This window comes from Tauraco erythrolophus, chromosome 2, assembly GCF_009769465.1.
Source record: "Tauraco erythrolophus isolate bTauEry1 chromosome 2, bTauEry1.pri, whole genome shotgun sequence".
NCBI lineage: Eukaryota > Metazoa > Chordata > Aves > Musophagiformes > Musophagidae > Tauraco > Tauraco erythrolophus.
The window spans coordinates 96,606,760-96,633,758 of NC_141466.1; the positions used below are offsets into that span (position 1 = coordinate 96,606,760).

Sequence of the window (26,999 nt, forward strand, 5' to 3'; positions counted from 1 at the left end):
GGAGGCGGGGGGGTGCCGCCGGGCTCCTGCTGCTGCTGCTGCCGCCGCCGCGCCTGCGCGGCGCCGCGTCGCGTCCTCCCGGCGTGCCCGGCGACAGTGTCATGGCGGCTCCCTGCGGCCGGTTCCCGCACATGGGTTGAGGAGGCGGCGGCAGCGCCTGTCAGCGCAGGGGCCGCGAGTGAGAGAGGCCGCGGTGGTGGAGAGCGGGGCGGGGGCGGCGGGACCATGCTGGCCCTGGAGTGCTCCCTGCTGAGGGGCTTCCTCAGCGCCGCAGAGTCCCTGGAGTGGAAGCAGGGCGAAGTTGCGGCGGCAGGTGAGGGGAGGTCCCGGCGCGGCGGGGAGAAGGTGCCCGGCTGTTGTGCGCGGACGCTGCTGTGGGTATCGGGAATCACCAACGTCTCCGCCGGCCCCAGGCTGAGCCGGGGCCGCGGCTGGCGGCTGCTTCCACCCGCGACCGCGCCGGGAGCGGTCGTGTCCCCCCTCCCGCCCCTTTCTGTCCCTTCCCGGGGGGCTCCTACCGGCGCCGCGGGGCGGGAGAGGCCCGTGAGGCGCGTCAGCGTGGAGGAGCGCGAGCAGCCTCGCCGGGGCTCTCCTCAGGAGTTTCTTGGCCGCTCCCTGCAGGTCCGACAGGGCTTCAGGTGGAGGAAGAGGCTGCGCTCCAGCAGTCCTTGCCCTGCGGCCGGCCGCCCCAACGCCCGCTTCGTGTCGGCGTTCTGGGGGCTTTTTAGTCACAGGGCTTCCTCCGGCTGCCTCATGGCCCACGAGTGGAAGAGTACCGGTCTGTTGGAATTTGACAGTGATGTGAAACTCACTCTTGTAGCAAAGCATGAGGAGAAGAAGTCTGGCGTGAGCTACCTGTTCTGAATTTCATCAGTTATTTAGTCCCAGTTGCTTGAGGGGGCTTGGTTAGGTTGTTACTGACACAGTTTTCCTGCAGGAGAACGCAGCAGCTTTTAAAATGTAACGTTTGTCAGGAAAAGGCCCTTCAGTATCTCAGACAGACTAGAAATACAGTCGTGCTCAAGTCATGTGCCATGCTGTTTGAAACATTTAGAGGTTGCAGCATATCGAAAGACTCATTTATCCTTACCCAAGCACTTACTGAATGTTGGAAAAGAACTGTACAGAGCTACTGAGCTCTGTTTCCTTGTGTTACTTCTTATTTAAATATATTCATTGTACTGTCCAGGAATGTTAAATGATGTGACTGACATCTGTCAATCTGTCTTATCTTTTCACTGAGGGTTGGGCATGCTGTTTGTGGTGTGTGATTTTGTTTTGTTTCGTTTTTTTTTTTTTTAGTTTTGGTTTGTTCAGGTTTTTTTAAGTAGTATGCTGCTATAAGATGTGGGGAAGACTGTTGTTGAAGAAAGGTATCGTGCAATAGAGATAGAAAATGCTGGGGTTTGTGATGATTCTTAGTCATCACTGTGGCCTTTTCCTGTTGATGATCCTGAAATTAAATTTAAAGACTGTGACCTTGAATTTGTATCGTGTCTTATAAGACGCTAAACACAGAATCAAAAGCAGATTTTATGTGCTTACAGTTATGTTACAGTGTTACTGGAAAGAGAAAACCTCAATATTCTTTATTAGTGTCCTCATAGCCAATAGTTATTCTACAATCTACAGCGTTGCCTGTCTGGACAAGTATTGTGGTTTAACCTGGCTGGCAACCACTCGCCTTCCCCACCTTCAGGGAATGGGGAAGAGAACTAAAGGAGAAAAAGGAAAGAGACTTGTGAGTTAGATAAGCAGAATTTATTATTATTAATAATATAAACTTAATAATGATAAAATAGTAATGATAAAATAATGTGAATATACATTTAAAATGATAATAATATATACAAAAAAGTGATGCACAGTGTAATTGCTCACCACTCAGTGACACACTCCCATACTGTCCCAGCACTGATCTCAAAACGGATAAGTCCCGAAACCACAATCCCGGACAAGTGAGGGGCCCAAAAAGAGAGTGAGATGGAACTCTGGGAGTCCAAGAGAGCTCCCACAGAAGAGAGAGTAAAAACCCAACTTCCCTGTCAACCCTCATCTATATACTGGTCATGACGTTGCACGATATGGAATATTCCATTGGCTAGTTTGGCCCTCAATCCTAAATCTAAATTCAAATCATAAGAGAAGTTGTGAGCCCTTTGTTGTGGCCTTGGTCCCTCTCAGCCTGTTGTGCTCCTGTACACCGGCAAAACATGGGAAGCTGAAAAGTCCTTGATGTCTCAGCACCAACTATAAACATTGGTGCACTGTCAACGTTCTGCTCGTAACAAATACCATATAAAATCTAAAACATGGAGCTGTTCTAGCTACTGAAAAGAAAAACTAACTCTGTCCCAGCTGAAACCAGGACATGATACAATTGATCAATAGTAATTTTATAATCCAATATAAAGAAGTTGTCATTTGGTGAAAGAAAGTCTCCCCAAAGCATAAATTGGAGAAAGTTTCTCATTATTTCTGTTTTCTCTGGGAGTATGATGTCAGCAGGGCTGCAGAACCATTACTGTTCTTTTGCATATGCCCTTCCAGGTACAGCTTAAGGTGTTTTTTAAATTGTCTGGCACAAATGATCTCTCACATCATTCAGTTGATCACTGTTGTAAAGAACAAAGTAAATTGTGGTCAACAGCCCAGTCCAGAGAGGTTAGAATGAAGGTCTGTCTGTCACCCATTCCTACCAAGTCATCCATCGCTGCTATTGGAATTGGTTGTGCACTTGCTCTTCCCATATGTCTGAGATTTAGAATACTTGTTGTAGCTAAATGAGCTTGGAGTTGGTATTTGGTTCCCTTCCTTGCACAAGCTGCTGCTTGTGTGGATCTGTACCTGTGCTAGCATTAAATTGGCTAGCTCGGGTGCTAATATTAGTGTAGCTATGGTAACACTGAATGCATGGGAGCTGGAGTCCCCAGCTGGAATCACAGATTAATATCAAGGTACATATCCTGTGCAGACCTCTGCATTTCCTCAGCTGCACCATTACCAGCATCTGCATCAAGTAGTTTAAAACCAGTTAGTACATCTACATGAGTTGTAGCCACAGCAGCAGCACAGGCAGATACTGATTTTACTCAAGAATAGAAGGTTTTAACGTGGTGAAGTTGTTCTAACAGCTGCTGGATAGATACCTTCTGCGAACAAAGTTGTAGCCTGGTTCAAGAACTTGATGGGTTTGAAGCTTCTTAGGAATTAAATGTATAGCATTTCATGACTTCTGTTTGTCTTGAAAGGCTTCAGTGGATCTAAATCCACCTTAGTAGTTACTCCTAAGAATCTGACTCCATATGCAGACTTCTCACTGAGATAGTAGACTTATCATACGAAAACAATTCTTTTATAAAGATAAAATCGCATTGCCCATTCTTTGTGAATATTCTAAGCATTTAAGGGAAGGACTGATTAGTTTTTGCAGTTTTACAGGAGAATTTATTCATTGAACTCTGCAAATATTGAACCATTTTTGTATGTTGTGTTTCCCCTAAAGGCATTCTCTAGTCTGTGAAATGATTGTCTTATCTGTAGGATTTTACTGTAACACACTCACATAAAACGTTTTGGAGGAAGAAAACCCTCTTTGTGATAGTTGAAGTCATCTTCAGTTACTGTACTGCGTGTGTTTGAAAGGCCATCCATGTGTTTCCCCTGAAATTTCAGTGCAAGTTTTTGTTTTGCATTCATCTGGGAGTTTGTATTTTACTGTAACATTAATGCAAGTTCTGTAAAGTTTATTTTGAATGAAGTGACGCCTGCTACTGCTGTTTTTAGTTTCAGTGCAACTGCAGTTTTCCTGCAATGTAAATGCAGATTCCTTCCTTGAAAGGGGAGTGGTATATGTTTTGGTCTGAATAGGTCTTGTAAGACAAAGCTGTTTCAAAGTTGACACTGATTTTGTTTTTTTCTTTTTTTTTTTTCAGAAAGTGGATCATTGTTGCAGTTGATTTTTGATGGGAAATATGAGGCAATCTTTTCTAATTCAGCCATTCGGAATGTTTTCAGTGCATCTTCTGTGACGGAGGAGAACATTGCCAGTTACTTGGAGAAACAGATTCTTGCATACTTGGACTGTTCTGCAGAGGTTGATAACGTAGAAAGGTGGAAATTATTTATTTATTGGAAGATTAGTGGAGGTCATGTTTGATTTTTACGAAAGGCATTATTTAAAATTTTATAGTATGTGATGTAGGGCCTCCAAAATTCTTATTTTGACAGAAGAACAGAAAACGGATTTCTTGTGTTGTTCCCCCCACTCCCTTGGGGCATCTGTTAATTATTGTTTCTTTCACTAGATGGTATTGTGAGATGAGGGTTTGTTGAACACTAGCTTTATTGACAGTTATTACCTCTGAAGCTGCTGGTATAAAGAAGCCAACAAATGTAAATTCATGTTGCCATGTATTGTCAAAAATTTATTAACAGTTTTCTCTCTGAAACGTTGCGTTACGTTTATGTGACTACTTGAGCTACCACGTAACGTTACTGTCCAAGCAATGCCTATATTTCTAAGTACAATTTAGTAAGGTTGTACTACTGTTCTTAATATAAAATGGGTAAGATATTACTCGTGGATGCTATTTATGGATTAATTATTTTCTTCACAAGACTATCTCTGATAGATTCTCTCTAATTGTACTGCATATGCTAATTCTTGCTGTTAATGAGTCTGACTTTAGTGTTTACAGTTTGTGACATAAATAATGAACAGAGTGAAATCTATCACACTAGGGATAGTAGAAGCAGAAAACTATATATATGTGTGTTTATGTGTGTATATATATTAAAAGGTGAGGGTGGGGCAAAGTTTTGCCATAAGAAGAGCAAAAGATAAGAGAAGATAAAAGTGAAAGAAAGTAAGAGGAATGTAATGTATTGCCAAAAAGTGTGACTAAGTACACATGCCTATATTTTGATATGACAGACATAAAACCAAGTGGTTTTGCTAAAATATCAGAGAGAAAAGAACAGTAGGCACCTCTAAAATGTTGAGCTGAGATTTGTTAATGATCCTAATATGTCAAAAGCTTATCTTCTAGTGTGGTACACAGTACGATGCGCTCCTAGTTTCTGAGTTGGAACGTTCAGAGGTTGTTCCCATGCATTTTGTCTCTAGTTTTTTTTCTAATTTTTTTTTTTTCCTCTCTTACTTTGTTGTGCTGTTGCTGTTAAATATTAGCTGGAGTTTAGATGGTGTCCTGGTTTCACTGGGATATAATCCTAGAATCAATTTTCTGTTCAGAAAAGCTACATTTCTCAAGTAAGCTGCATTTTTAAGAAGACTGCAGCACCCAGATGGGTGAGAACAAAGTTGGTAAGACACTTTGTTTTAGTTCTTAGCCAGCTGTGGTGTGCAAGTATCCTTAGTGATCAAGGACTTTTCAACTTGTTTTTGCTAACAATCCAGATCTCCAAGAACCTGGGAGGAGCGTGGCCAGGGCGATTGACACTTAAATTGGCAAATGGCTATTCCATGCCATGTTAACATCATGCTCACCATAAATCAGGAAGTTTGTTAGGGACAGCCTCTCTTTCTCAATGGTCATCATCCCTGGAGTGTCTTGCCTGTCCTTCTGCTCCTGAGGCCTACTCTTTCTGGGATTGCGGTTTTGTGGTTTTTCCTGCTCTGCAGTTGCTAGCTGGGAACAGGCTAAATATTAGTCAAGGAGGGGTGAGCAATTGCACTGTACATTACTTGTCTGTATATATTGTTATTATCATAATTATTTTCCTTTTTTTTTAATTTCAGTTATCTCTTATCTCAATCCACGGGTCTTCCTTCCTTCTCCTGGTTCCCCTTTTTGGATGGGAAGGGGTCATTGCGGAATGAAACAGCTGGCTATTGTTTAGCCCCAGACACAGGCTAAACATAGACAGGTGGTAACATAGTCTAGAGAAATTTTTCAATATTGCTAGATTCTGTCATCTTACAATAGTTTATTCTGAATAATGTGGCAAGGAAGGAAGGATCGATCAGAGCTTGAAACACACCCAATCCTGATCTTAATCATTGCTTGAAATATGTCTTGCTGCTTGAAATATGTCTTGCTCACCTTATGAACCATTCAGCTTCTTCCCCTGCTCCCCCTGCGAGCTTTTATTGGCCTATATGCCATTTACAGGACTCTGCCGCTGCTGTCCTACTGCAGACAGCAAAGCAATTTGTCACTCAGGTGCTCATACTCCAGCTCTTTGGTCTCTGAGATTTTTCTTGTTCCTCTGCAGCTCTAGGCAGCATTAGATGCTCCCTTGCCAGAAGATAGAGAGGCAGATCTGCAATATTGAGCCTTTCAGAAACAGAGGGTTTTCTGCCCAAAATTACAGCCTGGAGTTTTATTCAGAATGAAAGCGTGTAGTCTTCAAAATGAATCAGTGTCTGCCAGAAACGTTTTTTGTTTGTAGTAGTCAAGTGAATTTTTCAAGCCCCAATAGTAGTAATATAAGAAGCTTTGAATGATATTAGTGCTGAAGGAAGTAAGTTGTGACTCTGTCTTGATAGAAAAGCTACTGAAAGACAGATATTTCCTATTTTAGGTAGGTACGCTTATAGCTCTTAAATCTGTACCAATGACTTCCTAGGTTAAAATGTGTTACAGTTATTTTTCCTACCTGCTGGCCCTATGCCCTGTGACTGCCTTGTGGAAGGAGTTAATGCAGCCTTTGCACTCTGACCTATTACCTATGGTGAAAATATTTTTGTCTGGGTTGGTTTTTTTTTTTTGTGAAATGTCACTTTCTTTTTCTGCTGAGTTCTTCCAAGAAAGTACAGCAAACCTCTAATTTCTAGCTCAGAAAATTCAATAGGACACTGGTTTTCTTGTGACTTTTAATAGATGAGCTTAGTTCAAATATATGCTTTTTTTCCCCTGAACTGAAAATTGAAATTCTGGAGATTAAAAAAACTCAACGGGAGTTGAACTCAATCGGAGACAGAAAGTTGGATAATGTTAATCTTATTCTTTTAGCACAATATAAACACAGTACAAAGTATGGTTTTATAATAGTGTTAAAAGAACTCTTAAGGAGTTCTTTTTCTGAAGCTAAAACTGAACAGCTCGAGGGCAAAACAGCTTAAAATTTGGATCTAGATTATAATTTCTTTGGACACAGCCTGCAATTTTTTCCACTTTCAAATCCGTGGTTCTGTAAGGACAATATGTAACTATTTTTTGTTTCATTTTAACTGCTTCCCTCCTTCCTGTGCCCCTGACATTTTTTTACTGTGGTGCCTTTAACTTTTATGGCTTAAAAATGAAGTCTCAAGCATTCCTTACAATAAACTTATTGAGTAGGAGATTATTTTTTTTACTTCTTTTCCTACTGTTGCTACTCACTTCAATGGTTAACAGTTGTCTTCTACAGAAAACGTAGCTTCATTGTTCTATTTTAAATCAGCAAATTGTTGAGAGTGAAGCAATAGTATATGTGATAACCATGTAGAGGAGGAATGCCTTTTTATTTTTCCTGAGCTCCATGTGAAGGAGGTGCATTCGTTGCCTGACATACAGTTTGATTCTAAAGACTGGAAGGAAATAGTGTGCAGGACACAACAAAAAGAATATTTTCGGAGAGCTTGTTTCAGAAGAGGTTGAAGGTCTCTTAATATGTTTAATTCCGAAACCTAAAGGAACAAGGAAATGAACATGAATGCTTGTTTTTATTGACCGTGTATTTACTACTTTTTCCTTATTCAGCATATAAATGAACACCAAACTTTCCAAAACAAATCCATACAATAGAGCTTGCTATGATTTCCCAACTTGAACACTGAATGGTATTTCCCTTGGGGGCATACTGGTTATCTGATGGTTGGTTAACTGGTGTGCGGTATGTATTGAAAAACAAAAATGAAGAAATTTTTGCTGTTTCTGCACTTGTTTTGGTGCATATGAATTGAAAAAAAATAACTATGCAGTGTCTAATTTCACTTTGACTTCTCTTCTGTAGTTTCTGGCTTCACTAAAAAGAAAAGAAACTGTCCCAAAACCAAAACCTGTAATCTAATCACATCTTAGCACCACCTGGCTAATGAGTATTTTCTCACTCTTATATTTTGTTTGTAAATTCTAGCGTTATCTGCAAATTCATTATTTTTTCAAATATTAGTGCTTTATTATTCTTTATTTTGATTTTGAGCAAGTTTGAATGTGGCAATATGAATATTAACAGTGGAGCATATGTGAGCATCTGATTTTACTTCATGGATCACAAACCTACTGCACTTGGTGTGAACAGTGCTTAAAAAAAAAAAGGCAGCAAAACCCTCATTCACATAGAGAAAGGAAGAACAAGATGAACGAATACAGACATATGTCTGAGGAAATATAAGGAATTAAACTCTATTTCACTGTAGTAAGTGGGGCACTAGCAGCAGTGCCTCTTGCTTTTCAGGCAGCACGGAAGAGCAGTTTTCAGGCAGCCTTTGGGAGGTGAGCGTTTGCAGGTCTGCATTCGAAGTGTGAAGGACAGTCAAGGAGGCAGAATGAAATTATTTCTTGAAAAAAAGAAATAGAGGATAGGAAAGGGAGGCTAGCATTTCCAGGGGTTAGAGCTTGGAATTGACTTTCTGACACAGAATGAGTGATAAGGAGACTGGAAGTTGGTCATGGATCTGCAAATGGGGGAAAAAAATAATAAATTGGTGATGACAAATTAGCCAGTGGAAAGATAGTGTCCCAGCCAAAGTAATGGAATCATAGAATCATAGAATGGCATAGGCTGGAAGGGACCTTAGAGATCATCTAATCCAACCTCCCTGTCATGGGCAGGGACGCCTCTCAACTAGACCAGGCTACTCAAGGCTCTGTCCAACTTGGCCTTGAACACCTCCAGGGAGGGGGCATCCACAACTTTTCTGGGCAATTTATTCCAAAGTCTTACCGCCCTCGTACTGAAATGGAGTTGGTTATCATTTGTTAATGGAGTTGGTTATCATTTGTTACCATTTGTTCCAGAGGCCTGTGTCAAGACTTCAGGCAAGTTTGCCCACTAGATAGATAGATATCAGTAATGTTTAAATAAATAAGTAAAAAAATATTAATATAAATAATAGCGTAAATGATAAAATAACAATGAGTCTTCAAAAGACTGACACGCATCTGTCAAATCATAGTGCAGAGATGGATTATTCTGTGCGCTATCTTTCCTTTCAGAAGCTTTGAAGCGTATTTTATTATAGGAGAATGATTAGAAAATTTATGTGTATGTGGTTGTTTTGTGTGTAATGGTAATAATTTGGTGTACAGTAATTGTTAGTGCTTTGTGTTCTTGAGTTATTTGGAAGTTTAATGGTAATCTTATGTATGTATTCAGATAATCTTTGCTGGTAGATAGTTGTTGGCTGAATAATGACAGCTAGTAAATGTTATCTTGTCTTGTTTGACAAGAACTCTTTATACCAGTCCTTGTTCTCTAACTTACCTGAAGGCTCTGTTCTTTTTTTTTTTCAATCAAGCTTTCCTCACCCCTACTTTCTCATTATTCTACACCTTTTGTCGCGTTCTTGCCCACCAGCCACCTGTTTGCGTGTGGCTTTTCTATTTGACTTTGGTTTTTTTTAGGGGTTGTGTAAGGCTTGATCGTTTTGTTTCCATTTGGAGGACTCTTGCATCTTTAAATACCTGTTTTACAGGAGAAAAAAAAAAGTTTTTTTCAATTCAGTTGTGGTCCTTAACATACCAATATTTATATCAAACCAGCACAATTAAAATGTTAACTTTTCGTAGCCAGGAGGCATGTTTTATATGTGACAAGGCTCTTGCTGGCCCCTGACTGGTTATAACACAATACGGTTCTAAGTCGTTAAGGATCATAAACCAGAAGTTTGTGTAAATCTCCGAAAAGTTTACACCTGTTAAGTCAACCATTCAATTCTGAGGGATTGTGCACTGCCTTCTGCAGACTATGTAGATTATTTGTTACTGTAGGTGCATAAAGAAATAATATCATAGTGATGTTAGATGAATTTAGTCTTGTAAACAAGGAAAATTTTACCATACTTCGTTTCAGGAATGAAAGAAAGTCATAATTCCATCTCTGAGTAAAATATTATGATTAAATTAAAAAGCATGATTGAATGAGATAACATTTGCTGCCCAAGTATCTGAACCAACTTGGAGGTGGTAGTTTTGACCTTTTTTGATGTTCATTTAATTGTTTTATTATCACAGAGAGTAAAAATAAATAGCTATGTCAAAACAAAAATAAACATGCTGATTTGGAATGTATGCTAATGCAATATCTTTTATCTGAAAATGCTGAGGATGAGATATATCGTAAAAAATATAACAATTGTGCAATAGGCAAATACAGGATAATCTGCATCCTGTGCTAATCTCCTTTTGATCTCCGATAGGTAGATACAGCTTTAGATTTTGAAACATATGAACTAACTCTGCTTCCAAAATGTTTGTCATTAAATACAACCGTTATAAGCAAACATATTTCCAAGCCTTTTAGTTCCCCGTGCGCATTCTTGAATACTACATTCATTGTATTTTCCTAAGAAAAGATTGATTTTATTTTTCTTAAGGCTGAGGGTTTTGTACAAGAATTAATCAGATCTTGTAGCCTTAATTAAAAATGTAATATGTTGCTAATTGCTTTTCTTATCTATATTGCAGGCAGAGGCTGATGTTTCTACTTGGTGTGGGCAGTTTGCAGCTCTTTGTTCAAAGCAATTGGACTGGGCCTCCTGTTCAGTTAAAGCTTCAGGACTTTTTGCCACCTGCATTGTTACAGAAGTTCTGTGAGGTATACTCGGATTTTGATAAGCTGTCCTTCTGTAGTCACTGCTTTTCACAAATAACCATAACACATAGATGTATCAGAGAAGGCACATCAGTGAAGCATGCTGCTAGAATCAATTGCCTGGATCATTTATCCTGCTGGCTGCTATTGCAAGCACCTTCAGCTGTATCAGTTTTATAAGCAGTGTCTTGAAAGTAATTCTGTTTCGCTACTTAGGAGATTTCCTGCTGGAGATGTTGGTTTTGGAGGGGGAAGATATGTTTATCATGTGGGAGCGTTTGCTTGAATGGCATTTGCAGTCAATGCACTTTTTATTTATTTATTTTGGGATGTATTCTTAGCTGGATCAAAGATAGATATTTATAAATGGCTTAGAAATTTTCCCTCCTTTGGGTAAAGTGGAAGCTTCATATCTTGCAAATAGCAGAATAGCATTTGGATACTCGGTATCCTGTTGGGCTCATGAATGATGCCAGGTGGATTGCAGTAATGTTAGTACAAAAATGCTAACTCAAATAGAGTTTTTGGAAGAGGAAGGGAATGTAGAAGATGAAACTGTCACTTTTATTTGCTTTGGCACCTTTTAATGTAAACAACTTATCAACATGAAACTTCATTTGTGAGATGCATATATTGTTTCTCATGGCAGTACCACACTTCAGCCTTTCATAGATTTCAGCGCATTTCCTCTTGTCCTATCACCCATCACTAATGTAAAGTGATGGGTGATATATATAATAATAAATAATATAAATCATTATATGAAATTATTATATTAATAACATTCTTAAATAATAATATTAATATTAATTAATATTATTGTATTAAATTACTATATAATAAAAATAATAAAAAATAAGAAATACAAATTCCTTTCATCTATTCTCCTTATAATCTGTTTATAATCTTTAAGATTGTAGTATTATAATACTCTTATAATCTGTGAGTTCTAGTTACTGAAGAACTCTGTTCTGTGTTAGTGTATATGTGCAGGCTGCAGTTTGACACAGAGGCTGCAGCTCAAGATGATAGTCATGGAATTGCTGTCATTGACAGAGTTCACAGACCTGGAAAACACAATGTTAGTAATTTCTATTAACTATCCCATTTATTATCTGTCCTAATGGAAGAATGGGATACTAATTGCCTATTGAATAAGGGAATATGTCTCCTGTTTAGTTTCTGTTATGTTTCTGCTGTGGCTGTGAAAGTAATGCATTGAAAGATGTTTGCTTACGCAGAGGTGGTATTCCAGAAACTAAACTGGCAAGAGATTGTAGAGGAAAACAGACTTGAGCATATTCGATTTCTAATGGGTACTACATCAGACTTTGATATTGCTGCAAGATTTAACTGTTTATGCGTTCAGGCAGAAGTTTACCTTTATTTGCATTACTGCCATTGGTATTTTGTTCTTCTGAAACGTTAGTGGTTTTTTTTTCCTCAAGAGCACTAAACACTTATGTGCTAATATGTAACATCCAGTTCTCTTCTTTATTAAATGTCTTAATTAAAAAACTTTTCTATGTTTTGAATTATCTTTATGTACTTTCCTTTCCAAGGATTCTTAGTATACAAACATTCTGTAAAAATGAGCATCTCGATAAACTGATATTTTTGTGTTTCCAAGAGTCCAGCTTTCCTCTCTTGCATACACACATATTCATAAAAAATGGTTAAAAATATAGCTCTAATTTTCTTCACCTGTTATAATCTTGCATATTCTGTCATCAAGACTGAAACAATCTCTTTTTAAATAGATATTTCATTTTTCAGGTTTTCTGACTAAAATGATCATTTCCCATATCAAGGTTAAAAAATTATGTCTTCATGTTTCTTTTAACCAGCTCTAAGTAATATCACTAGCTTTCAGCCTTACAATATCTCGTTTATTTCAGGAATATTTTCAAAATTGTTATTCTTATTTTCTGAGTTCTGTATTGGATTAGTCTTAACTTTATGCTTTCAGGCTATGTAAGTGCTGCCATTTCTATCCTTTGAAAGTTTCACGTCTGGGTTAGTGGTGTAGTTTCATTTCTGCTCCCAGGTAACTTCTGAATGCATAATTAATTTTCTTATGAGTGCATTAAGACTGCATGGGTCTATAATTAATTTCAGTGAAGAACAAATAAAATAGCCTTTTTTAGATGAGTTGCTAGTAGGGACCTCTTGGATGTCTTCCATGAACAATATTCATGAGTATGTGTACGTTATTTCCTATCCCCCAAATTGATTCCAGCCTTCTCTGTAAATTATGGTTACATACTCTATTAGGATTTCTTTCTATGTCTTGCAGAACTGGCTTGTGCTTTGCTCTTTTGAGTCCACACATAAAAGCAGTTCAGTAATTTCTAAACAGAAAACCAGCTAGCATATTAGTTACTAGGTGTCTTTCAGTTTTCTGAAATAACTTCAAGACTTTGAAGTTAAATAGTCTGACTGATACTACCTTGTTTTTTTTAATGATAAGTGAATTTGTTAAAGGAAGATTTTAAAAGTACAGGATATTAGTTAAAATGGATTAGCAGTTCTGGCTTTGAACGTGCTGGGATCAGACTAGAACATTTTTAATGAGCTAAGTGCTTATAAAAGTGGGATATAGTAATAGACGCCTTGTATCTTAAAGAACTGTCACTGTCTCCCTGTATGTAAGGGGATAAAAGGTACAGACCTGTTAGAAATTGGAGTATGTTTATCCTTTTTTATCTTTATTTTTATTAAAAAAACCCACGTTTCACAGTTCCTGAGTATTAGCTCATACAGTTCATTATTTTCAGTAGATGAACTGGACAAAACTGTGTAGTAGGATTAATTAAGACCACTACTGACTGTAAGAATGTTATGAGAACAAGGTGCTTTAGTTGTTTGTTGTCCGATTTCGTCTTCACAAGTAGTATGTATCTGGTAACAGTGAGAAGCTCCATCTGGCAGAAGATCCTAATGTGTTAATTGATAATACATGTAAATAACTGGTAGGAATCCTCCAAATACATTTATCAATAGCGCCTGCTGGCCTTTTTATAACTTACAGGTTGATTCCAAATAATAAGTTTTGGAATGCGTTTGAATAATTATTTTTCCTTATACTGGTATTACTGCTTTTTTTGTGCATCATTTGTTCCTTTTGCTGGAAGAGATTGAAATATTACTATGCTTTTATTGATACCAATAGCCATGTTCATAATTTATATGAAAAACACTAATGTACTATGTAGTACTACTGTTTCAAATCCAATATGATTCCTTAGCCTTGTTAATTCAATCTGTTCGGAATTCCTCTTTTTTTTTTTCCAGACCCAGATGCTTGGCTTCCATTAGCATAAACTAGCCACAAAGAAGAAAGAGTTGAATTTTAGGCTGAGTGATGTGCTGTTTGAATACCATTGACCAGCAAGATGTAGGCTTTGAAGATTTTGCAAATTCCTTCCTCTTGTGGGGAATATAAGGAGGGATGGTAAAGGCTAAATGTGGAGGCAGAGTCTTGTAAGCAGAGATAATCTGCTAAAGTAACCTACAGTCTTGCCCTATGTTCCCTTGCTATGAATATAGAAAAGAAGGGAGATTCTTAATGCAGCCACTTGGAAAATACCCCCTTAAAAATGAAGCAAAGTTACCCTCATAGGGAATATGAGCAAGAGAACTAAGTACTGCTACCTGTAGCGCTCTCAGGGAGGAATTGCTTACAGTAGCTCACCTTTATTATCTTCAGTCTGCAAGTCAGCTCTGCATAAGTTACTCACTGATGGTTTGGATCGTGAAACTGGAAACAGCCTCCACTGTAATCTTATCTCCTTTGCAGAAATTTGAAGAGAGCACCAATTATGAACAAAACCAATTTTTCCGTCCCCTAAAGTCTAGTGTAAAGAGTGAATTTTGTTCCAAAGGACCAAATCTTTGGCTGGTAACCTCAGTACATCCTCCATTATTCTGGAAGATGCATCACTTTAGCTTTGCCAAGTGACAAATTGTTGTGCAGTAGTCTCTTGTACTGTTTAAAATCTGAGAAGCCCTATATATAAGGTTTAGTAGCCACATACAGATTCCTTATTTGATTGTTTCTCTACTCCAGCCCCATTTTTAAGTTAATTCTTCCCAAGCTTTTAGTCTGGCTTTTTCTACCTCTGTGTATGCCTACATTTACCTTTTTAAGATTTAGGGGAAGGATCCCCAAGACTGAGGAAGATGTGATGAAACATTAGGAAGGCCAGTTCAGATTACAACATTAAAAGTGTACCAAATGCTCATTTTGCCTTAAATTGTTATCATTAGCAAGAAAAGAACATGAAGCCTCTAAACTCAAATTCTCATACTCTTCATTCTGAGAGCTATTGAATGTGAATGGCAGAAGTATTTTTTCTGATTATCGTTATCATTACCCAGGAGGTAACAGTTGTGCTGGGAAATACTGTGAAAACTGAAATAGCCAAGAGAACTGTCCAGCAGGTCAAGAGAGGTGATTCTCCCCCTTTACTCTGCTCTTGTGAGACCCCACCTTGAATACTGCATCCAGTTCTGGTGTCCCCACCATAAGAGAGACATAGATCTGTTGGAGCGTGTTCAGAGGAGGGCAACAAAGATGATCCAGGGGCTGGAGCACCTCTGCTACGAGGACACGTTGTGGGAGCTGGGATTGTTCAGCCTTGAAAAGAGAAGGCTTCGAGAGGACCTAATAGCTGCCTTCCAATACCTGAAGGGAACCTACAGGAAGGCTGGGAGGGACTTTTTACAAGAGTGTCCACTGATAGGACAAGGGGAAATGGGTTTAAGTTGAAGGAGAACAGATTTAGATTAGATCTTAGGAAGAAGTTCCTCAGTATGAGGGTGGTGAGACTTTGGAATAAATTGCCCAGAGAAGTTGTGGATGCCCCCTCCCTGGAGGTGTTCAAGGCCAGGTTGGATGAAGCCTTGAGTAGCCTGATGTAGTTGAGAGGTGTCCCTGCCCATGACAGGGAGGTTGGATTAGATGATCTCTAAGATCCCTTCCAACCTATGCCATTCTATGATTCTATGATTTAGGGTTTTACTGGTAGTTACTTAACACTAGCCATTAAGTTACTGTTTGGAATTTGAATAAACAACAAGCTGTGTTTCAGAGATTTAAAAAGTATGTATTTAGAGTGGATTGACCTTAATTTGTCTGTATTTGGTCCAGAGGTGGTCAAATGGAACCACCTACAGGTCCAACAGAAACTGGATGATTACCTCAGAGATTTCTCAGCATATGTTCATAATTATCTAGTACATGTTTCTTTGCTTTAAGAAAATTATTCCTGAATAAAATAATTATACTTTTTGATGGCAAGTCTGGTGAAGAATGGAAAGACTCAACACTCTAACTCAGGTCTACTAGGTCAGGAACATTCTGTTTGCAAGTCTTGGGTTGTGGCCATTTTGAGATATGTGAAATTTTTCAGCTGTGTGAGATAGGTTCGACACTTTCAGTGTTTAAGTGTTTTAAGCACAAGAAGACAAGCTCAAAATTTCTTTTTTCTCTAAACCAATGTTTTAGAGATTTTTTTTTTTGCAGACTTGATTCCTAACTTTTCAGCCCTTGGTACTGAAAAGCTTTAATGTCTACCTCTTCTATATAACTGTTGTCTCATATTAAAGACTACTTTAGGGCAGTAAATCCCATTGTTAGAATTCTGCACTAATAATGCAGTCTTAGAGCAGAAGTTAGAAGAATGAATGTTGGTTTAGGCTTTGTCAGCTAAAAGAAAAGGATATCTGCTTTTCTGTATGGAATTTGCTTCATGTAAAAGAACATGGATTTGATAAAATAGAAGATAGCAGTTCTTTGGCTCTGAGACTTGGTTTATTTTTAACACTGTGACATGTCATAATCCCTCTCTTCTACCTCCCTTATTACATTCCTTGTAATGTTACATTAGCTGGACTGAGCTCTCCAGTGAAAGGATTTGAAATGTGAATTTGTGATTAATTGATTGCTACAGTGCTTAAACGAGTGTAGATTACTGTAGCATAGCAAGACTGGTATACTTCCAGTTGGCAGTTTCTTTCCTTTATTCTCAAGTGGTTTGTTAGACTATTGTAAACTTTTTTTTCCACGATGGGATCGAAATTACTGCTGTGATGTCATGCAAGGATTCCACTTTGAGTAAATAATTTGAAGTCCTGAGTCATTGTCTACAAAGTTGAAGTATTTTCAATCACAGAATCACAGAATGTTAGGGATTGAAAGGGACCTCAAAGGATCATCTAGTCCAATCCCCCTGCAGGAGCAGGACCACCTAGATCAGATCACACAAGAACGTGTCCAGGTGGGTTTTGAACATCTCCAGAGAAGGAGACTCCACAACCTCTCTGGGCAGCCTGTTCCAGTGTTCTGTTACCCTTACTGGGAAGAAGTTCTTCCTCATGTTTAAGTGGAACCTCCTGTGTTCCAGCTTATATCCATTTCCCCTTGTCCTATCATTGGATGCCACTGAGAAGAGCCTGGCTCCATCCTCACGACAGTCACCCTTTACATATTTATAAACATTAAAGAGGTCCCCCCTTAGTCTCCTCTTCTCCAAGCTAAAGAGACCCAGATCCCTCAGTCTTTCCTCATAAGGGAGATGCTCCATTCCCTTAATCATCTTTGTGGCCCTGCGCTGGACTCTCTCAAGCAGTTCCTTGTCCTTCTTGAACTGAGGGGCCCAGAACTGGACACAATATTCCAGTTGTGGCCTCACCAGGGCAGAGTAGAGGGGAGGAGAACCTCTCTGGACCTACTGACCACACCCCTTCTAGTACACCCCAGGATGCCATTGGCCTTCTTGGCCACAAGGGCACATTGCTGGCTCATGGTCATCCTGCTGTCCACCAGGACCCCCAGGTCCCTTTCCCCTGTGCTGTTCCCCAACAGCAATGTTGGGGAACATTGGGAATTTCAATGTTAATACAAGATAAATAACTAACAAACCTAAGCAAATCAGAAAAAAAGCCTGAAGATTATTCAGTAGTTAAAAAATGAACTAGGGGAATTAATGTGGCTTAACAACTCTTGTCTTTAATGTAACCTGTTGGTAAAGGTATCGAAAAGAATTTTAAATAACTTAGAAATTACATTATTAATTTAGTTTAAAAAGCTGAAATGTGATTCAAATAACTTCTATTCCTGGTTGTATAGACTGAATAAGAATCTTTCTCAGACAAGTGACTTCAATGCAGGCTGCCATTTAAGCTTCTCTTCTACTCTTTCCCTTCCATTCCCTTTTCTTGCTCTTTCATACCAACCGAAAACAAAAGCCCTACTTTTTTCAATTTACAAAGGAAACCTGCCATATGAGAACCAGGAATAAACTGATGAACTGACATCTCCCTGAGTCTGAAGATAAACTGCTTGAATGTTTTCACTGCAATAAAGGGAGAGAAGAATAGGTGACTGTCAGGTGACAGTCACTACTAAGAGACAGATTCCCTGGAGAGCTACCTCAGACCCATTAAGTAAAAGAATTACTGTAGGGAATGCCGTATAGGAAAGCATCCAAAGCAGAGAGCAGTTTTTATTTATTGGACAAAGGGAAGAATGGCTCTAATATTGCTGCCCTGATGCCACTCCAGTAGGAAGCTCCCTCTGGGCATAGAGGAAGATAACATGTATTGACATGACTAGAGGAATATCTAGTGTATTTGAGCGCCATAGGATTAATTTATTTAACAAATGATTCTATTTCTGTGATTACAAATTGAATGGCATGGATTTACCAGAAGCTTTTCTTGTTAGATCATGGGAAGGATTATATTACTGGAATGTGTTTGGGGACAGTGTTGACTGGACATATGCATTTCAGGTGGGAGGAAATCGGAGTCTTTCAGATCAGGTTGATAAGGTGTATCAGGACAGCAAGAAACAAGGTAGAGTTCGCCATGACTTGGTAAAAGATTGAGATTCCAAGAGACAGTGGTTTGGGGTATTTTTAAGTTTTGAACAGACTTTTTCCTTAAATACATGAATAGTTACATTTCCTAAACCTATATTACATTATTTGTTTATGAACCTACTTATGTTTTCTTATCTTTTTTTCATTCTTCTTTCAGCCAAAAATGCTGCATGCAACTATTCTGAAGATGCTGGTTCTTGATGGTGAATCAGTGTATACCTTGATTTCTCGTCCTATTTTGCTGCTTATAGCCAGGATAATCCTTGTGAATTCAAGACATAAACTTGCATCTCTTCAGGTAAGAAATATGTGACTAATGATTATGACTGCCAGCTACTCATGAATTGGTGTTCTCATTCTTTTCTTCATACCTCATTGAATCAGTATAATTTCTGATTATTTCTTCTGTGTCTCTGAGGTTTTTCCCTCTAAGAAACAATTTGAAGTGATTACAATTAAACACAAGTGTCTTTTTCTTAAAGATAGGCTATTTTCTCACTGTCCTTCCCAAACGAGAAGAGAGATGCCTTCATTACCTGGAAAAAGTAGAAAATTTAAAAGGAAGCAACTTTTTAAAAAGGCACATACTTTGTGACATTATGTGAGGAAGGGGTGGAGGGGAATGCCCTATAATGCAACATACATAGACTATGTCCTTTTTAACAAGCTTTGGGATACTGTTAACCATTACTGTATGAATTCTAAGCCATGAGTTCTAGATGCCAAGAAAGTCCTCTTTTGTTTGTCATTGTCCTCTACCTCTTCTGCAGGCATCCATGTGGAGGCTACTTCGATTCTTTGTTATGCTTGTACACTAAAAATTAAAAGATATGATGAACCTCTTTGGAGGGTTTTTGTCTCTACCTCCTTTGTAGTTTAGCAGCAGGCTGGTTGGTAGCAGGACTCTCAAACTGGGGGACTTTTAACAGCAGCCACTTCTCTTTATTGCATTCCAGTTGAACAGAATTTGGCTGGGGATCAAAATGCCACATGGTCCCTCTTTATGCTTGGCTGACAACATCCATTCCCAGCTGGGTCTTTGTATGAGTGATGAATTAAACTGCGTGGGAGATGTTGGCTGTGCAGCATTTCTGGAAGCCAAGCTCTTCCATCGTTTTCCCTCTTATTCACAGATGAGTGCTGTTGAATTTCAGCAATTGGGTCAGTCAAGGAGGCAGAAAATGTACCTGGTATAGAGAATTCCCTTACTGCCTCCTCTCAGACTGACATAATGGGGAGCTACCTTCCACCCAATGGAGTTTCAATTACTTGTGGCTACATCAGTTTTGGATAGTAGTTCAAAGGCAGCAACTGATAAAAACTACTTTCACCAACAGGTCCCTCTAGCAATTGAAACTTGCCATTCTTTCTCATTTCAGCTTGATTCAAAGGAAGTCTCTTAATATCTTTGCTGCTTAGTGCAAATTACTGCAAATAAATTTAAAGCAGGGTACAATACTCTGAAATATATCTAGAACATTAATAAAGCCCTGTTTTATTCAAAAGTGCTATTGTATGTGAAAGATTAAATGCTTAAAAGTAACCAAAAAATTCTTAACTTGGCTTCCAAAAAACTAACATTGCTAACAGAATATTGTACAGAGCTCAGCTGGCTTACCTGAAACTTTATAAGTACGTTCTCTCTGAATCTTAACGTTTCTGAGTGGCAAGCATCAGGCCTCAGGAAACTGTATCATTAAGCTGGATTGTCAGTTGTGTGGAAAAATTAATACTTCATTATGTAAAGCTAAACTGAAGTAATTTGAAACTTCTCATTTAAATTGACTTTAAGTTTCAAAATAAGTGATGAAATATTAGGATTTGAGCTTTTTCACAAAGTCTGTTGTTTGTGTGCTTCTACTCTGTTCGACTTGATCTCAAAAGTAATTTCAATGCTTTTTGAAATAGATGCTGTTATTCTTTTTGATAGTTCCTTTCTAGAGACGTTACAGTCAACGGCATGTCATTGATTTAGACGTTTTTGATTAAATACTTTACAGCCCTTAGGTTGGTCTGATGTAAGCATAATGGATAAAAGGTTCAGAAGTTAGGTGTCTCTGAGAAACACTCAAAACAGCTGTTTCATGGAAAATAATTGGCATGCTAACTAGTAATCATTAGAGCCTCTGTAGAGGTACGCCCTGTATTCACAGATTATAATTTGTAAGTATAGTTTTGAGAATAGAATATTATATTATCAGCTAACTTTTCCATGCGTTTCCCCCTGGTATAGCTAGAGAGGGATAAGATATGCTGGGGAACTTATGTTTTGTGTACACAGCTTTCTAAAATAATGTATTTCCTGAGCTGTGGTTCAGCTCTGCTATAGAATGATTACTTAGTTCTGTAAGGTATTTGTCCTTCTGAAATTCCACATACAAACAGGAATACTTTCAGTTGTGATTGTGAGGTGTTCTCATGAACAGTTCTGGTCCTCTTCCACCTCTCTGTCCCTTTTCTACCCCCACCTGAAGAAATAAAAAATATTAAACAGAACACGGAAGAATGCATAGAAGGGCAACACTGGATGATCAGAAAGACTGAATAGCGTCCATAGAAAAAGTAACTAAATAGTCCAGAACTCTTCAGGCTGGAAAGATTACTGAAGTGTGAGATCATGGCTATCTATTAAAATCATGAATGTGACACAAAAGAAGATAATTAGGAAACAGCTTTTTCCTTTTTTTTGTCTTTCTGTTACAAGAATTAGGAGGTATGAAATCAAAGTAGCAAGTGGCTGCTCCAAAATAAGCACGCCACGAGTATTTCTTTTATCTTATGTTCACAAAGTTTCTTACCAGATTGTGATCCTAAAGATTTGCAGGGTTCAAGGAGCAGCTAGAAAAATTAACAGAGAAAAAGCCCATCAAACTCTTAGAGAACTGTAGAGCTACTTGAATACGTTCCTCTTTATGCTAGGTTAGTTCTCGCTTTTTATATAAAACAAGTATTTTGGTTGGATTTTTATTTTTTAGAAATTAGAATTGAATAGATTATGAAACCTATATTTTAAAGCCACTGTTTTCTTTTTTTTTAAAAAAGGATCTATGTTATTAACTTGAAGTATTCACATTTTCATTCAGACGTTACCTTGGTGGACTCTAAGGTATGTGAATATTCACCAGCAGTTGTTAGAGGAGAGATCACCTGAGCTATTTACTCTTGCCCAGACCTGTATAACACAAGGTATGTTTCTAATTACTTTGTTTATTAGTCTACAGCATCAGTTGTAAGGTATCATGGGGTAGAGGAATTTGTAGGCGCAACATGATAGTTTTCACATGCTTATGTAACTACACAGAGTAGAAAGGGAACAGAATTCAAATTGACGTGGACTTGTATGGCACATGCTATCTTCCTGACTCTAAGAGAAAAATAGGAATATGTTACTGTAGACAAAGGTTTTCTTTTACCATGCTTAGCATTGTTAACTTATCACAAGCTCACTTGAAGCCATTCTATACAGTTTTTATTCCTTATTTAACTGAGCTTATTTTGGTTTGAAAAGAGGATGTTTTTGTTCTTCAGTATCGTCATGGGGGAGATAAACTTTTTTTCCGGTTTTCTCCTTCCCCACATAAGTTTTGAGATTTGTTACCTCTCTGCATTATATTTAGAGAAAATAGACAATGTTAAAACTAAATTATGTAATGTATGTATATATTTACAAAAGCTTAATGTAGAAAGTTAAGATGTAAAATGTAATTATATTGCTTGGGATTTTTTTTTTAAGAGGAATAAACTCTTATATAGATAGACTGTTAATATGATTTGCTACAGCAACTGATAAAGCTGGAAAAAGGAGAGAAGCTTTTATTTATGTACATGGCCCCTCACTACTTACTTAGCTAAAGATTACTCATTTAATTTCGCAAACCTGAAATTTTCAACCAATTAAATTTAAGAAATTTTCTGTTGCATTTAGAGATTAGTTGTCATGTATATTTTATTTTGACAAGGGCGGCAATCTTAAATGCTGCAGGTTCAGGCTGTGCAAATTATATGTAAAATATTAAGTGGATTTTGGTCCTTGAAGAACTTCCAAACAGGTAACAAAGATGTTAATACAGTAATGAAATTGAGCAGATGATTTCACTGGGTCCTCTATAGAGAAGCAGCACTGACTTAATGCTCTTACTGGATGCTAGATGCAATGATGTGGAAAGGTTTTGTTGCAATTAATGTAGACTGTGATTTTTGTATCTTTTTTATACTTCATTAGAGAATTTTGAACTAACTTCTAGAATTATCTTGCACAGGTATTGGGATCTTAAGATTAAATTCTTCTTACTGCTTAGTCTGTAACTTCAAAATTTCTAGTTCTTGGAAAGTTGGAAGTGTTGCTGATTTGATGTACATATTACAAAGTAATTGACAGATGTAATTTATGGATGTCGTGATAGATTAGGTAGCAAGTTAATTTTTAGGCTAAGGACATGGTTGGACTTCAGCAGGTGCAAAGAATGAAGTCTAAGTTGCATTTTTAATTTCTGAACCAAATTATAGAAAATTGAGTTTTACTTCAAAAATGGGTGTTGTCAGTGTAGTGGGGTTAGTCTTACAAGTTTAGCCTGTTCAAATGCTTGTACTGTATATAAAAATTCCTTAAAACATGACTTCCAAGATATGTTGTAAAAGCTAATCTTCCGCTTCTCATAGCCATTTTAAAAATGGAGTTGCATAGAGGTAGTTAACTGTTATGGAGAGGGTTATTTTGCTTAGGTTGATGGTTAGGGGTAAGCTTTTTGAGACAAAATTGTTACTGCTTAGTTTTGATGTAGTAAGGCGTGAATATTTTGTGTTAGGTTGTATGCTACTTCTAGGATGTATATTTTCTAAATATTTATCTAAAAATATCTGTACATTTTATGTTATGAAACAAGTGGTGCCGGTGTGCTTCACTCAGATAAGGAAGGTTAAGGAGATATGTTAGTAATTTTTTTTTTTAGAAGAAAGCTTAGAAACTCTAAGGAGTCCTCTGCTTATTTCTAGATGTTTTTTTTCGTTCTGAGTACATGTTCCATAGATGCCCAGCATCAAAGATATTCAGATACCAGTGGTTTTGCAGCTCTATTCAAGTACTGCAATTCTTGTTCAACTGTATGACAGTTTGACAGTTTTATTATGTTAACTTTGGAGAATGCATAGTACATGAAAACATTTTTGAGTTCTGTGAAGTAGATAAAATCTGTAATAGAGAAATGTAACACGTTTATGTGACCGTTGCTTTTTCTTCTTGGAAATACCTAAAAACCTGGAACAAAACTGAAAGAGAAGTAATCATAAAATTAATTAAAATTCATTTACTAGGTGATACTGGGTAGAGATACAGTAGTTTGTGCAGCCCCGATCTGTCTACAGGATGCTGCTGCACATGCACAGATACTAAGCAAGTACTAAGGTGTCTGTTTTCAGTGACCCATTTCAAGGCTTCCGGATGTGGTTTTCAGAGAAGATGGTGTAAAGTACACTTGAATCTGTAATGAGTTTTTCCAGGCAGGTTTTGCTGTTTGCTTCCTCTAGCAGTTTATTTACTTTCTGATTAAAGCCATCTGGTATTTCAAACAAGTAACTTCATATTCCATAAAATAAACCTTTTAAATAGTCTTTGATTAGGGCTTGAAAAACTCACTTGCTTGTTTTGTATCAACTGGACTGGAAAACTTTGTCTTAATGACTAGAGAAAAAGACCTTCAAATTCGGGAGAAATTATGTTTTCTATTTAAAATATGTTGACCTCAAGTGTGAGGTCAACATCATCACCTGAATAGAAGACAGCTGCAGTAATTCCCTGCTGTTCTGAAGCCGCTGTTGTGCAAAACCAACAGAGCTCATGGCAGTTTCCCATCCATTTGGCCCTATGCCAAACATGGTATGGGATGCCAGAGGGTTGTCTTAAGTTTGGGACATCGGTGCTTCTATGCAGCTACATGAATACTAAGAATGATGTCAAGCTTTCTACAAAGGTCCTTGAAAGTCTCAAATACCTAAACTTACCAAGTTTTGTGATTAGCACTGTAAGTAAATTTTATTTAGATAGGGAGTTGTAAGACCTCTTCTCAATGTGTCGCTTTCATTTGTTACAGCAGGATATGTGAGTTTAGTGCAAGTAATTTTATATTCAGATCACTGAAACTTGTTAGCTATGGAAAATCAAGTCGTAATGTATGATTATAGACTATAACCTGGTTTTGTTTTTCCTTGAAAGTAAATTGTAAGAATTCAATTGGGAAGTTGCATTTTTGTGTGGTTTCCACATGCATACCTGCACTTTCAGTATCTTGAAGCTTTGTTGCACTGAAAATGTCCCGTCAGGATTTGGTGGCTCAAACAATGCTAAAGCGTCAACACAAATCTGTGTTTGCATTTATATAAAACCCTCAGTGAATTTTTGAGTGCTTTTGATAATACCCAATAGAAAATCCAATTTATTTTTTTTTCTCATGTAAACACAATTTTGTCCTTTGGGAAACCATCAGAGTGGCATTGTATATGTATAGAGTGTGAGAAGCAGGTAAAGATGGCAGATGTCCCAAATAATTTACTGAATTTTTTTTTTACTCTTTTTACAAAACCCAAAGCTTTTGTTAGAAAGGCAGATGTTTTATGGTCCTGGGAGCATTATTCTCTTTTTTTAAAAGGAGAATGCATTTAATGATAAATATGGACAAAAACAATAAAACCTCAGATTGGTTCTTAGTGAAGACTGTACATTACTTAAATGACAGGTTAACATTCAGTTAACTTTCTCAATTTTGAAGTAACATGTTTGAAGTAGGCTTTGTGTTAAAAGCAGGAATTAAATTGCACAGAATTTGCTTTTAAATAGTTGTAGTCACTTGCGAGTTTTTTCTTTTAAGGATTGTGTTGTAACCTGCTACATTCTTTATCCTACTTTAGTTTAAAACCATTGGAGTAATATTTTTACATTGCCAATTTGATTTCATTAAACAAAATCTCAAATTCAGACTTTGAAAAAAGATAAGTTACTAGGCAGGATTTATCCATGCAAATTCTTATTTATTGAATTAAAAAAGCTGCATAAAAATATGTTCTGACTTAGCAGATTTCTATATTAATTGAAAGATTTTGAGGATTAAGATGTACTAAAAAAAAAAAAAAAAGCACCTAGGAGGTTTAAACAATAAAATCTGTCCAGGCTAGGGTTGCCTGCCAATCTCTAAATGCAACAGTCAGAGAAAAAGGTTTAAAAAAATCCTTGATAGTATTAGTTTTTCATATAGTAAGACTTTTTACTAATCTTAGTAAAGCATATTTGAAAAATTAAGCATCCATTAAGTAACACAGCATCTATGTGTTACTAAGATCTTGAGATGATCATCTAAGATCTTGAGTACCAGTCTTTTTAGGTACTGTGATGCTATCAGCTTTTAAAGAACTCTATTATGTAAATATTTCTTGACAAGATAAAGAAATAAAGCCCAAAGCAAAAAACCTTTCATTGAATAGTTCACATGAATTGTTTTCAACTTAATGGTCTATATTTTACTATGCAAGAATATTCTTTTATCATTTACTGTAGTTTTGGTAAATATAATTTAAATATATAAGATATACAAATGCTTTTATGCTTCTTTCCTAAAGATTTTGGATTTATTTACCAAGGTATTTTCTCCTGTTCTTTATTCACTCAGCAAATCAGTAATTGTCAAAAAAAGCCCAAACAAAACACCAAACAAAAACCCACAAAACCCCCCCACACACAAGCGAAAACCAACCAAACAAAAAACTCCCGAAGAGTCTGAAGTCCCTGTTCAAGGCTCAATTTGCTGCTGAAACTTTCTCATTTGAAGCCTGCTACTTAAGGAGGGATTACCTCAGTATCCTGTATGCTGAGTACATGTTCTTTAGCAGGTCGAAGACTATTACAGTAGTTTATTTCCTGCAAGAGTAATATATCTCAATTCACCTTTACAGTAAGAATAAGAGAAGATTAAACTTTTATTTGTTCTGGTAGTAATCCTTGGATGTAAAACTTGAAAAATGCTTTAAATAGTGCATATCTTTTATACACTGACTGAGGATTTTTAAATATGTGAAGGTGTCAAGAACTACAGGTCTATTTTAAGCCTAACAGACTTCCTTTCCTCGTATTTTAAAAGTATTTTTAAAATATCATTTTCCTAGGCCGCATCCTGATAGCTTTTCTTTTTCTTAATTTGCAGTGACAGAAGCAGAAACTTTGTTCACAGGTGGTGAAAGCTGGCACTTAGCAGTTCAGTTCCATCTTGAGTGTGCCTATACATTTTTGTACTACTATGAGTATAAAAAAGCTAAGCAATGTTTCAATACAGCTAAAGACATAACGAAACTGCAGATTAATCTTACAGG

General features: G+C 37.5%; 1 protein-coding gene across 1 annotated transcript in view; it reads left to right on the top strand.

Annotated features, from left to right (window-relative positions):
• Positions 1-225: 225 nt before the first annotated feature.
• TTC27 (tetratricopeptide repeat domain 27) overlaps positions 226-26,999 on the top strand; it is a 142,011-nt gene continuing 115,237 nt past the window's right edge. The window contains exons 1-6 of the mRNA XM_086628150.1: positions 226-313; positions 3,936-4,113; positions 10,635-10,764; positions 18,805-18,945; positions 21,731-21,833; positions 26,834-26,998. Coding sequence (XP_086484276.1) covers positions 226-313; positions 3,936-4,113; positions 10,635-10,764; positions 18,805-18,945; positions 21,731-21,833; positions 26,834-26,998 — 805 coding nt within the window. The remainder of the gene's footprint in view (positions 314-3,935; positions 4,114-10,634; positions 10,765-18,804; positions 18,946-21,730; positions 21,834-26,833; position 26,999) is intronic.